Source organism: Halictus rubicundus, chromosome 11, assembly GCF_050948215.1.
Source record: "Halictus rubicundus isolate RS-2024b chromosome 11, iyHalRubi1_principal, whole genome shotgun sequence".
In the NCBI taxonomy this organism is placed as follows: domain Eukaryota; kingdom Metazoa; phylum Arthropoda; class Insecta; order Hymenoptera; family Halictidae; genus Halictus; species Halictus rubicundus.
The window spans coordinates 7,844,539-7,858,832 of NC_135159.1; the positions used below are offsets into that span (position 1 = coordinate 7,844,539).

Below are 14,294 nucleotides of genomic sequence, written 5' to 3' on the forward strand. Positions count from 1 at the left end.
TGTTTTCATGTTTAATTAAAATTCTCTGTGAAATTTATTTCCAGATTTATACTCTTCGTTTTTAAATGGTAGAGTTTTTGGTAACTTTCAAACAGTGTAGAAAAAAAAATAGAAGACATCATCATGTAATTAAGACATTGTAATAGTATCAAACGTTTCATTATTATACAATGAATAAAACAGACTAGGTATTTGGAATATATTAGATATAGGGGATGCATAAAATGCATGGAATAGATGAACATATGGAACGTGTTGTATGAAATGTGTAAAACATATTACATATAATATACATAAAATGTATCTTTTATATTACTTAACATATATTCTATGTGTTTGAAAAAGTATGTTCTACATGGCTTCAACATTTATATATTTTTCAAACACATCAAAAACAGGAAATATATCAAATATATGATAATGTCAAATATTTAAAAAAATCAAATATATGAAAATGTATTTTATATATTTATAGAAAATTGAATTGAAAGAATATATTTTTAAATATTGGTTTTCTTCACTTTACTTCAAGATACCATTTTCAAATACCCCGCCACCTTTCCGTTACGATCATGTGACTTTTATTTACGTCAAGTTTGACACTCGACTGCAATTACAAACCAGACATGTTATGTAAAACATTTATAATCGTATATAGAAAATTAATAAGTATATAGCTAATTCATTAGATTAGATAACATTTTATATGATAACATATTAACAAATTCGCTTAAATTTTCTTCTGTCAAAACATTAAATAAATTATTATCCAAGTCATTTTTAACGCAATCTATTCTATTATTATTTTTAATTAAACCTATTTTACCACTATTCTTGTTTTTCATGAAATTACTTTTGCAATATCATTTAGTAAAAATATTTTTTGGGACAAAAACGAAATATATGCATTGTTAAGTTGGCAAGTTCGATGCCATGATCGAAGCTATAGTAAAGCAACTGCCGATGTAACGTGATAACTGATACCAAGTGATACTGAATCATTGTGCATCAAAATCATCATATTTTGCGTGGTTGGAAAGTGCAGTGCCACGAATAAAACTGCATTTGATGTACTGTCTACGTTAACCATAAACTTGTCCTATTTTATGGCAGCGAATGATAGGTATAGTATACAGCACATTCTAAACGAATTAAACGTTTTACGACACTGTAATTATTGCAACTATTGTTTAATTATATAGAATATGCTTAGATGGACAAGAGAAAATATGCCATAGGAAATAAATTTGTTGACTAAATAGACAACGTTGCAGTGGTGAGTTACAGAATGACAGTGACAGTAAATTCATACGATATCACGCTAATCGCATAATAATAAAATTTAACTATAGATTTTTAGGTTTCACCTTTCAAAAGAGATACATAAAAATGGACGTGCTGACGAAATTGCGCAACACTGTCAGCAACACAATCTCCAACACAGTTCAGAACACAGCATACGGTTTGTCTCAGCTGTCAAATGTCTTGCCAGGGAACCCGGTTACTAGAGAGTTTGAGATATCCACACACATTGGCAGCGCGGGTCCAGCGTTGCTATGGAAGGTCTACAGTGGTTACAAAAAATCTACTAAGCAGGAAGCAGCAATTTTTGTGTTCGAGAAGCGAATCCTTGACAGGTTTTCAAAGAATGATAAGGAACTGATATTGGAGACTCTAAAGAGAGGTATTACGCAGCTAACAAAACTGCGTCATCCACAGATTTTGATTGTGCAGCATCCTTTGGAAGAATCAAGGGACAGTTTGGCATTTGCGACTGAACCAGTGTTAGCTAGCTTGGCTAATGTTTTGGGAAACCATTACAATCTGCCACAACCATTACCAGCAGCTCTGAAAGACTTTAAACTACATGACATCGAAATAAAGTATGGACTTTTGCAACTGGGGGAAGGTCTAGCATTTCTACATGGAGATGTGAAATTGCTACATAGAAATTTATGTCCAGAATCCATTGTCATTAACAGTCACGGTGCCTGGAAGATATTTGGATTCGATTTTTGTGCCTTAAATCAGAGCATGGAGGGGAAAGACCCTTTGTGGTCGTATGTGGAGTACGACATGTCCCTTTCGCCTGCTGCACAACCGAATTTAAATTATCAAGCCCCAGAATGCATTCTGGCAAGCAGCATTGGCTCTGCTAGCGATATTTTCTCCTTAGGAGCATTGGTATACATTCTACATTCTCCGATGAACACACCTCTTAACGATTGTAACAATGATCTACTGAAATGTAAAAAGTTTTTGAGCAATTTCACTGGCTCGGTTGTGACTTCTAAACTACTGTCGATTCCAGAGACTATCAAGGACACAGTTAAACTGATGTTGAACCATAATCCTGAGCTGAGGCCGGATGCTCATCAGTTTGTTAAAATCGATTACTTCACGGACATAGAGGTTAAGACATTGAATTACCTGGATAAAATATTCCAGTGGGACAATTTGCAAAAGTCACAGTTCTACAAAGGACTGCCGCAACTTCTGAAGCAGTTGCCGCATAGAGTTATACTGCACAGAGTGCTACCAGCATTGTATAAAGAATTAATTAATCCCCCAATGATTCCATTTATTCTACCAAGCATACTATACGCGATGGAGACCAGTTCTGTGGAAGAATTTCGAGAATACATTTTACCAAATATGAAGCCAGTGTTGACTCTAGATGATCCACCACAAATTAGCCTTGTACTGATGCAACATGTTGACTTATTGTTACAACTGTGCACAACCGAAGTAATAAAAACCGATGTAGTTCCGATGCTGCTGCGTGCGCTCGAATCCGAATGGGAACAGCTACAAGAACTGTGTCTATCAGCTCTGCCTAACATCATAACAATGATTGAAGGGCCAGTAATTAAGAATGCAATTCTGCCACGAATGAAAAAGATTTGCTTGCATAGCAAGGGGAGCAATAACAAAAGCCTTGGTGTCAAAGTCAATTGTTTGCTGTGTCTAGCTAGAATGTTACCTAATTTTGATCGATGGTTAGTCCTTGATCAAGTGTTGCCTTTCCTGCAGGAGATTCCACACTCGGGTGAACCTGCTATTCTCATGGCCATTATAGGTATGTTACTTGTTCACCAGAAATTGAGAATGATGATCATTGATGTTTCTTTTTTTTTTAGGAATCTATAGGATACTGTTGAATCACAGTAAACTGGGAGCAAGCAAGGAGATATTGGCGACAAAGATTCTGCCATTTCTGTTGCCACTGTGCATCGAACAGAACTTCAGTACGTCACAGTATGAGATCCTCTCGAATCTTGTAGTAGAAATGATAAATCGTGTGACAACAGAACACAAAGAGGCACTGAACAAGTTAGACGCAATGCGTCATGAAACTCAGAAGCTGGATCAAGAGCTCTCACAAACCACGAATATGTACAAAAACATCAGTACGAGTAACGATACTGTTAACGTACTTCCTTCAATTCGTCCTCCAAACACGAATGCAAATTTGCAATCGCTGCAGATGGAGAATGGATTGACGATAGAAGACAAGTTTAGGTGAGTGAGAAGAATGGTTTTGAGCAGAGACCAAGAGTTACAGTTACTTTAGAAATTTCTCCAGAAAAGATGATTAACAAAATGTTAATTTTTATTCAAATGGATGTCAGATGTTAGTAAATAAATAATCATTACACACATTATTCTATACTTAACAGATTGATTCAGCAACAGGAAGTACATCAGAGGCTACAGTCTCAGGCTCCATTGACTCCAAAGTCTCTTCAACCACAGCCCAAGAAACCACAGATAAAAGACTTGACGGACACATTGTTACAGTCGAATTTGGATCAGTTGAACCGCTCAATATCAAGCCCGAAGCCTGATTACACCAGCATGTCCTCAAACTTGAATTCACATCAACAATTCAGTCCGCAAGGGATGAACGCAAATTTAAATCGAAACACGACTAGTTGGGTCTCGAATCAAATGGCATGGAATTCAACTATTCCTCAGAATACTATTAATTATTCTATCAATCAAGGAAACTTAGGAACCAATCAATTGGAATTCAATTCGAATTTTAATTCCAATTCAAGCCAAAAGATTGAGAGCTTGCCTTCGCAAGATATCATGGATTTACTTAGCTAATGATTTCAATGAAGAAAGACGATTTTTTATTTATTAATAACTCCCTAACAACAATTTTGGGTCGTGATAAATAGTGGGTGGTTCTTATAGATTGTTATGCCGATTGCAAATTTGAACATTGGTATTTTGTATTATTTTTAGCCTTTAAGATACTTCATTTTTAAGGTAAAGTAACGTTTTTAAGTTTTGGAACGTTCTGTGACTTAACTGTAAAAATTTGTTTTAAAAGCTAATTTCGAAAGCGGACTTTCGGAATCATGTTCACGCATCAAAATTTATAAGAATCGCCCGTTATCAAAACACAAAATTACTGTTGGTAATTGATTATATTATTAGGAGAAAATTGCATTTCTACTCCTACTAACTTAGTACGCATCCTTTGTACAGTTTATGGAATATGAATCACTGTAGAAAATCATAAACCTAGGTAGCTATAAATGAATCCATGTTGCTTTTATACTCAACTTGTTACACACTATACTTGATTCAAAGTTTAAGCACAACCCTATGCTGATGATCACTATGAGTGATGATTAGAAATATGATCTTTCTAAAATATTTAAAGATGTACTTACTGTACTTATAAATAACTCATTTACAGTAATATTTTGTTTTTCTTTATTTTGAACTACCTAATGAAATAATAAAAATTCCTGCTAATTGAATAAAAATAATTTAAATGTTTATGAACTAAACATATTAATGTTGAGCAGGTATAAAATGTTTCTTGACATACGTACGTTCCAATAAAGCTAATACATAACTATACGTTTCGTTGTTGATTGTACACTGTAATAAATATTTAAAACGAGAGATGTTACTATAATTTAATACATAATGAGACCACATGTAAGAGACGGATCATACGTGTGAAAAAATTAATAAAAAATATTGATGGCTATATGGAAACTTTTTGTAGTTCTTACCCGCGTCACTTATTTAATTGGCAGGCAGCAAACCTGTTCTAGATTTGCAGATGATTTTATCATTTACGTGTTCTCGTGTTTAAAGTCAATTACGACGTATGTACTTTGGAATATGCAATAATTCTTTTTTTTTTTAGGATTCCCAGGCTAATAAAAACAATTCGATCAAATTTTTTGCACATTTGAGTTCAACAAGCTAGTGTTTTACTGTATTTTTGCAGTTGCAGTTAATTTTATAATTAAACGAATATTTTTTGTTAAATTAGTTGTATCGTCTAAATCAGAGGTTCCAAAAGTTTTACATAGGTGAGCCAAATAGTAAAAAAAGAAAAGAAATAATAAATTCATCAATCTGAAGTGTGTGACTTGTGCAGTTGTCGTTTTCAACTGAGAAGATGAAAAACAAGCTTAATAAGATTAAAAATAAAATTTATATTTTTTTTTAAATGTAAATTATCTCTATAAATTCTCTCACATTTCCGGATTTGGGGGCCGCAATTGGCCCGCGGGCTGAAACCGTGCTGAAGCCGCTCGTTCGAATCTAATTGGGCGGGCATTCGGTAGCAACAAGCGAAAACCGATTCAAACGCAGGAATCGAACAATAGCACGCTCAGGCTGTTATTACACAGAAATATATGGCCGCTCAGCGCACAACTCAAGATCAAATTACTGCGTTCAAATCCTAAACAACGTTAAAGCAACGTTAAAAATACAAAAAAAAAACTATTTAAACGAAAATCCAAATGAAGTGCTTTTAATTAATAAAAAGTCATTTTCGAATGTTATAGTAATAAAACAAATAATAAAAGTACTATGATGTGTTTCGCCAATTTCCCAACAATTAAATTTATGTATACTAGAATTAGAAGATCTTTAATCTCAACTTTGATGAGAACCTATCAAAACAATAGTTATAGTGTTCCAGCGTTTGTTACACAATACTAGATCATACAAGTCACGCATCATTTCCATCTCTAGCTTGTAATTAATCCTAATAGATCGAAAGAGATTTCCTTCAATTTATCGGACGCTTCACCTATAAATAAGAAAATCCTCCACAGGTGTTTATAGTAGTGAACCTGATCGATACAACGCCGCATACATCAGCGAGATAATTTTTTTCGCAGGAATCGAAATTAAGTAAATACGTTTCTTATGTCATCCTCTTTAGTTTAATAAAATCTCGATCATTTTGCGACGTTTATCGTTTATTGTTTAAAGTTTCAGTCATCCGTGTGCAAAGTGGAGAGAAAGTTCTTAACTTTATAGAATTTTTGAATACCCTGTGATATAAATATTATTGTTATTTTATTATTATTATTTTTAATTATTTATTATTATTATTTCCTTTTTTATTTTGTTACTTTAATTATTATTTTATCCTCATTTAGAAATTGATTTCGTACAGATGACCTCTTTTTAAATCCAATAATTAATTAAAACTAAAATACCGTGTCTTTATTTCGTTTAATATCAAGACTCGCTATTTAAGATATGATTATTTCATTGTAATATTATATATTCTTTGCTTATCTGTCCTTTCACTCTATGACGGAAATCATGAAAATTAGTTAGTTACTATGAATTAATAGTCATTGTTTCAATCAGTCTAACATACATTGAATTACGAAATAATAGAGCCATAATTTTTGTTGTCACAGTTCGAGATACAAAATGCGTTCTTGGAAGGCTTTACTATTTATGATGTTCGCGATGTCGGCGATTTTGGCAGTGACGTTCGCGGAGGAAGAAGAGGAATCGGAGGAGAGATATACTTCGAAATATGATTATATCGATGTCGATGATATCCTGCAGAACGAAAAACTCAGAAAGCAGTACGAAAAATGTTTCATGGACCAAGGACCGTGCGCCACACCGGAGTCTGTATATTTCAAAGGTAATCTTCTCTGAATATAAATATAAAAACACTTTTTAGAAAATGTGTCCAATTACATTTGAATACATGAGCGTGGAAATTGGCAGAATAATTTTTTTAAAAATCAATTATTTAACGTCCAATTAACCATTGTTAATTGTTATTAGTAGGCTGCGGATATTGATGCAAAATAAAATTTTTCTACCTGTATTGCAACAAACTGGAACAAAATAAAAATTGATTTTATGTATTTACTAATATGTACTAATATACTAATTATACATTAATGATTTACTGACATAGAATAAAAGAAGGTGAAGGTGGTTCGTACGTTGAAATCGAAGAAAATTAATTGTATAAATAAATTGCAGAGCGTTTTCCGGATGCCTTCACAACGAAGTGCAAAAAGTGCACAGCGAAGCAAGTGGAATTTTTCGACAAAGTTGTGGCGTGGTACACGGAGAATGAGCCGGAAATCTGGAAGACCATCGTCGAGAGGTCCTTGAATAAGGCAAAGGAAAAGGCTGAGAAGAAGAAGCAGAAACAACAACAACAACAATAATTTCATTCGCCTATTTGAGCAGGAATAGTGGCTCACAGAATTTTATAGTAGAATTCCTATACTCCCGCATCCTCGTTGGATAATAATAAACTATCAATTATTCAAATCCAAAAATTTGTTAAAATTGTAAATCATTTCCACATTATTCCTACAATTTTTTCAATTTTATCGGAATACTTATACCTATTCCAGTGTCGCCAGATCAAGACTTGTCCCCCCACTCTAATTTCCCTTTCTCAGTACTGGCAGAGAGAGGGTAACTGTTTCCCCTCAATTCGTGCTCCCACCCCCCATCCGACGACACTGCTGTAAATACAGCTATATTATTTTTATAGTAATACTTTCAGGATGGAAAATAATTTAATCGATATATAAATTTTTCGCTGCGTTTCATTCGGACCAACTTCGCGTCTTGTTTGCTATGAAAACGATCACCAATTTTTAGCAACTTTTGCCGAAAATGACGAACCGAAAGCGTACAAATTCTTAACGTTTCGTACAACGACTACAAATGACGTCAGTACGTATAAATTACTAATGGATTTAACGATGTTTAATTATTAGAAACGCCTAGCGAAAGATTATGGCGTCTGAAGACTATAAATCTTTAAAAGTTAATAAAAAATCGTTAGACAAACCGTTGGGAGCGAATAATGTGATACAAGTCAGCGAAGCTGTTGTTCATGGATTAAAAAATGGTAATAATCACGAATTAGCCATTAATTATTTATTTAGTCTAAATAAAAGTGATTTATTCAAAACATAGTGGCGGCCAAAAAAGTAGTAAACTTCGAAGAATGTGAGAACGAATGGATCAACAAATTGGCTACAATCGACGATGAACATTCAAAAAAGTATGGTTTAAATACACGTAATGCAGACAGTCTCATTACAAGTCTCAGTAGCATGTACTTGCCCACACAGTCTGAACGATATTGCTCTTTCGAGACGGACAGAGTAAGAATCTATTCATTCGAAAACTATAAGCAATCACGAAAATTAATATTTTTCATTATCTTTAATTTTGTGTGTCATTAAATACTTATACTTACTGGAAAATTAAAATATGTTACTTAAAGGTGACTGCTTGCTTGGGAGATAATAAAGAAGACAGTTTAAGCTGCACAAACGAAGTCGCTGAGTTTAAAACATGCATAGATAAATCCTTACACGACACGGTCCGCAAAGATGAGAAAGAAAAGAGAAATAAAAAAAAAGAGAGCTTTACTGAAGCTTTCGAACGGACTTATTAACATTTACCATTCGAACCAACCAAATTAACAGTTCTTACAGACATTGTCAAATTTTGCTAAATGAAAAACTTTATTAAAGTAATAAATATTACGAGAAATTGTTTTTAACGTTTGAATCGTCCGGTTGCAAATATGGCGGTAACGTTGCTTGACGCGTCGGTATTGCAGATTTTGACGAATATAAAACTCTTTGATACGACTATGTATCATGTACATAGTTTATGCTTGCACACTACTTGTGATTGTGGTCATGTGGTAAATGGTGATTTGATAGTTTAAACTGTGTGAATAAGTGGCTAAGACGTTAGAAGGTAATACCGTTTTTAAATTAAAAGTAGAAAAATAATGTATCTTCTGCAAATTATTTAACCTTAATTTTATTTAAGTATTTCATTAATATTGCATTTTATACAGATAACAAGTTATAACACACAAAATTATGGAATCATTATGGCCTTGCTCTCTGACAGGTTTTGTTTACATTTTCAAAATGTTCGTTTGCGCGAATTGGCAATCAAAGAAAAAATAGTTTATCTTTTCTAATCTTTTGACTGCTAAAAATATATTAATTCATGTGTTTATCGCGTAAATTCAAAAATATATGATCTAACAATTTTTTCGTCTATTTATAATCTGTCTGGGTAGTCGTGAGCCATAGGGGTCAAAATTAAATGAAATCATAAAAATTTTTAAATTTTAACGCAAATGCGGCATGTATTCCCGTTGTCTGATTGCTTTCAAATTTTGTACACATCATTTTGTAACCAAGTTTCACAATTTTGGGGAGTAAGACCAGAAAAAATCGAAAGTCGAAAAGTCAAGACCACCCTAATATACAGTGGGGTCCTGGACTTACATACTACTTGGTTCCAAAATAAACGACGTAAGTCGGGGTATACAGGATAGGCACTTATGTTTGCAAACATACATATCCATACATTTTCTTTCAAATGTATAGAAATGCTGGAAGAGATCACATTTAAAGTTCATATATTTATAATTAATAGATATAATTTTAATATAATTGTAATATAATTTTTTCGTGTATTTATGATATGTTGTTAATCAATTAAATTATTTTTTAGGAGCATGAAATCGATGAATTCTATACATGTAATTATTATGAAAAGTAAACATATTAGAGTAATTCATAAAACACAGTTACAATATTGGGAAAATTAATATAGCTTGTACCTATCCAGAGGAATATAAAATATGTCGTCAATGTCAAAATCAAAAGGATGCCTTTTTTTGGCATCTTCGCTTTGCGATGGTTTGGAAGACAATAATATAACGTAAGGAGTTTTTCTTAGTTTTATTTTGTAACAGACTTCTATTTTTATTTTGCATTTAATTCATGTTGTAACAGGCAAGTAACAACTCTACTTCTAAATAAAGAAGCAGACCCTAATACATTGATACCTATGTACGGAGTAACGCCATTTCACTTGGTAATAGGTAATGATTCGGAGGCCTTTGCAGAAGAAGTGACCAAGTTATTCTTACGTCACGGAGGAAATCCAAATGTTAAGTAAGTAACTATATAATTAGGTGAACAGATGTAAAATAGTTTGTTCTAATATACTTAAATTTTGAATTTCAAAGATCCATAGATGGACTAACTCCAGTTCATGTAGCAGCAGCATGGGGCAGAGTAGCAGTATTAGAACTACTTCTGGCGAATGGTGGTGATGCTGTTTGTCTAGACTACGAAGGGCGCAGTCCATTTCACTATGCATTTGATGGGAAATATTATGGAGCTATCACAATGCTTGGAAAATATTGTGAAAACATCACGAAAGAAGTCAAGCCAACGAAACATAAAATAACATTCAGTATGTTGACCGGCAAAACATAAACATACAATAGCATTAATACGATTTACATTTTTGTTTTCTGTGCAACAGATAAGCTTCTTGTTAATACTGGGGACATGGTAGCAGAGTACACTGCACCGTTAAATACTGATAAAGAAGATATATGGGAAGAATTTCAAATAAATGAGGAAAACAGAATTTCTGATATGAGGGGCAACTTTTACTTCAGTGACAACAGCATCAATGATGACCAGGCAGACATCAAAGATGCAGAACACAGACTTCGCGAAGAAATGGACAAAGAGAAATGCTTACTTAATCAAATAATTAATCAACTATCGAATTCATTAAATTCGAACTCTAAAGAAGTGGATATCAATAACGAATACAAACAGGAGAGGGACAGTCGGTGCGATACGAGTCCATTGTCAGTACTGAACTTAAACGACCATCTAGTTTACGATACACAAGATAAATTCTCATTGAAAACTAAGACAAAGAAGCGGTGTGTTACACCACGATATAGGCGCAGAATATTAGGACAAAATAATATTAACAAAATCCCATTGAGTCCTCTGCAGAATCCGAGCGATCCTATCATAAGCAAGTCACCGAATTTTCTAATGGGAAAAACGGTAGAAAAAGAACAGAGATACTTATCACCTAAAATATTAAATAGAGAATCGAAATTTAAAACGTATACGCCATGTATGACGAGAACTGGATCGTTCAGATCAGATGAGTTTAATTTTGGAAAAGAGATCGCGAGATCTACGCCGAGAAGGAAACGCTTCTACAGGCAGTATTCTTCGTACAGGAAAATTAGAAAGAATGATGTATTGACTTCGTCAGAGAATACGAGCCCTGATTCAACGAATTCCTTGTCGCCAGATGAAAATCGTCATCCTAAATCGCCTTATAAGTTTACTAAAAATATTAGCAAAAATCTGGCAATGAAATTATACGATGACGATGTGCCAATAAGTCCACACTTTAATGACAAATATAAATTGAAAGGTTTAGCCGATGAATTATGCGACTTAGAAAATTTAGATATTAAAGAATCAGTTTGTTTTGGAAGAAAGACAGATAGTTTGAAAGTAAACGAAAGCTTCCAAGAAAAGTATTTAGAGGAATTAAAAAGCAACGACACTTCTAACAGTTTTAGAGAAAATTACAATGTACTCTCGTCGAGGTAATTTCAAGTATTCACTGAACTGCTTGTTGAAATTAACACTCTATCTACCTGAACGCTATATCAATAGATACAGTGAGCGAAATTCGTATAAACACACTTACAAATTAATCTAGGCTAAAAGATATCGACTTTTATCACTTTTTGTGAAACACCCTGTATACGGAAAACTGTGACGTGGAAATGTTGAACATAGAAGTCGAGCATATAATATATACGGTTGCGGCTACATTTTTTGTCTTTTACTATCAGATAAGCAGGATCTACTCTGTAGTCAAATTGTTAAGCGTGTTTATGGGAGTGTCTTTCACTGTAACATATTAATCGGCTCATCTTAAGCCCAGATAAGAATAGATGTTAACGTCCAAACCAGTTAACCAAAGATTAATAAAGTAATCATTTTTAGTTTCAAATCGCAGTCGTTTATCAGTGTGCAAGAAGAATATAGGTATGATGATTCAGAGGAAAATATAGCTTTTCTAGAACGCAGAATTTACACAATACCTCCTTGGTAAGTTATGAGTAAAAGAAAAATGACAAAAATGATAGAGCCGGAACATTTTTGAGCGCGCCAGACAAACTTAACTACAATGCATACAAGCACTTTTTCAAATTCACATTTATAAATCCTTAAATATTACTATATATTCTTTATATCTCTGTTATGTAGACATTTTTACAGTTTAACTACGGATCAAGTTATTTTGATTTCGTCGAGTCGTCGACACACGCGTATAAGAAAACATTAAAACGAGATATCTCGTAACCCGTACGCAATGTGTTAAGAATTGTTACTGATTTGATTTGATTTGATTTGATCTGATTGCAGTGAATCAGGAGAAGATTTTGTTATGACCAATGTTTCATGTAAGGTTCACCAAATTGATTTCGTTCTAATTGTATACAGAGTGATCATTGAAATTATTTTTAGGGCCTCAGAGATTAAACTTATCAATGGATCTATTCATATCGAATGAAGAGCTACGAAGGAAATTAATTAATCTGGGCGAGAGACCAGGGCCAATAATCAACACAACGAAGCAATTATACTTAAAAAGACTGATACGTTTAGAAACAGAACTAAAACAATCGTGTGATAGAACGATTCTTCCCAGTGCCTATTCCTACAGAGACAATAGTAATTTTGAAATTAAATCTTCTTTAACGTATGGAAACTGGGTGGATAATTTGGGACGATATAAAATTATTGAGAAGACTGTTTTTAAAGAGTTTTGCTCTGTGGATCCTTCTAGGAAATGGAGGGAAGGATTAAACAAGACTTGTTTTAATTATTTACTATTGGATCCACGAGTTACAAGGGATTTGCCTTCTCGTGCAGAAACTATGACAAAGTCCGAAGTTTGGACCACATTTCTGTCTGCTATATTCTATGTAGGTAAAGGTACGCGTAACAGACCGTATTCTCACCTTAAAGATGCTTTCGAAGCATGGGTGTCAACAGAGAGTTCAGACAATGCGAAGGTACAAAAAATCTTGAACATTTGGAACGCGGGTTATGGAGTTGTTTGTCTCCATGTGTTTCAAAATGTTATCCCTGTGGAAGCTTACACTCGTGAAGCCGCCATGATTGATGCTCTGGGAATAAAGTTATTAAAGAACTGTAAAAATGGAGACTACTATGGAATAGCAGCGACATGGTGTACAAAAGAAAAATGCAATTTCGGAAGGTATTTACTGCATCAAGCAATGCAGATTTTTTTACATGAAGGCGAGAGGCAAATACTTCCCCATAATCTATAAAACAAAGTTATATATAGGAAAAGTTTTAGAGCTTGTGTATATTGTATATTAAGGAATAACTGATGTATGATCATATTTACGTGCATATGAAGTTTTAGCTGTGCTAATAATGATAATTAAGTGCAATAATATAAAAAGGAATAAATAAATCTCAAGCTATTTTTTCGAAATATTATTCGTTCATTTAATAATTTTATAGTTTTGAAATTTTAACAAAATATACTACTACTCGAATACTTTTATAAGTATGTCCTCTCTGGATCTGTACTTCTTTTTCTCCTCTTCCTTTTGCCCTCTGGATACCACTTGTGTTTCGTTGTATAAGTTATTTCGGCAAGTTTTTCGATTACATCGTTTCTACGCTCCTTATAGAAAACTTTTGATATCTCCTTTTTACCGATGCACAAGACAGAATTCGATGGAATTTCTTTCTCTTCTGGTAGAGGCAATGAATATTCGTATGGAAATTCTCGTTCTGGGTGCCAACAGATAATCATTTCTTTATTTAACGGTATAACAAGTTCGGGAGGCAATTTCGTTGAACTTGAATATTGTCTGCAGGTAAGTTTCAACACACGTGCAACACACTGTATTCTATTCATCTGTTTCAGAATAAAAATATTTAGTTTAGTACAATTTGGTGGTGTTAGACGTTAACTGTTTATGTCGAGTATACTTGCATGAAAAGATGGTATTTTTTATCTAACGACTAGTATACTCGTTAAGTAGGAAAAAATTTGCATTTGTTATTAAATTTAAGAGAGTGCACGGTATAGTATCAAAAAAGTAC

At 33.5% G+C, this 14,294-nt stretch overlaps 3 protein-coding genes across 5 annotated transcripts; all 3 read left to right on the plus strand.

Annotated features, from left to right (window-relative positions):
• Positions 1-1,059: 1,059 nt before the first annotated feature.
• On the plus strand, positions 1,060-5,014 carry LOC143358784 (SCY1-like protein 2). 2 transcript variants are annotated; one of them, XM_076796228.1, is made up of 5 exons: positions 1,060-1,123; positions 1,203-1,276; positions 1,353-3,079; positions 3,141-3,522; positions 3,681-5,014. In XM_076796228.1, the coding sequence occupies exons 3-5, from the start codon at positions 1,390-1,392 to the stop codon at positions 4,111-4,113; spliced, it is 2,505 nt and encodes an 834-aa protein (XP_076652343.1). In that variant the 5' UTR covers positions 1,060-1,123; positions 1,203-1,276; positions 1,353-1,389; the 3' UTR covers positions 4,114-5,014. The 2 variants fall into 2 exon arrangements, with proteins under 2 accessions (XP_076652343.1, XP_076652342.1); XM_076796227.1 differs by having other exon boundaries at positions 1,077-1,276.
• Positions 5,015-6,025: 1,011 nt separating this feature from the next.
• On the plus strand, positions 6,026-7,592 carry Csp1 (chemosensory protein 1). The gene is made up of 3 exons (XM_076796229.1): positions 6,026-6,180; positions 6,702-6,937; positions 7,288-7,592. The coding sequence occupies exons 2-3, from the start codon at positions 6,715-6,717 to the stop codon at positions 7,476-7,478; spliced, it is 414 nt and encodes a 137-aa protein (XP_076652344.1). The 5' UTR covers positions 6,026-6,180; positions 6,702-6,714; the 3' UTR covers positions 7,479-7,592.
• A 155-nt stretch (positions 7,593-7,747) lies between these two features.
• Positions 7,748-13,679, plus strand: LOC143358786 (uncharacterized). Of its 2 annotated transcripts, XM_076796231.1 has the most exons (9): positions 7,748-8,176; positions 8,245-9,042; positions 9,817-10,026; positions 10,101-10,262; positions 10,337-10,566; positions 10,639-11,743; positions 12,150-12,254; positions 12,573-12,610; positions 12,675-13,679. In XM_076796231.1, exons 3-9 carry the CDS (start codon positions 9,947-9,949, stop codon positions 13,502-13,504), a joined length of 2,550 nt encoding a protein of 849 aa, XP_076652346.1. In that variant the 5' UTR covers positions 7,748-8,176; positions 8,245-9,042; positions 9,817-9,946; the 3' UTR covers positions 13,505-13,679. The 2 variants fall into 2 exon arrangements, with proteins under 2 accessions (XP_076652346.1, XP_076652345.1); XM_076796230.1 differs by having other exon boundaries at positions 7,748-9,042.
• The last annotated feature ends 615 nt before the right edge of the window (positions 13,680-14,294 follow it).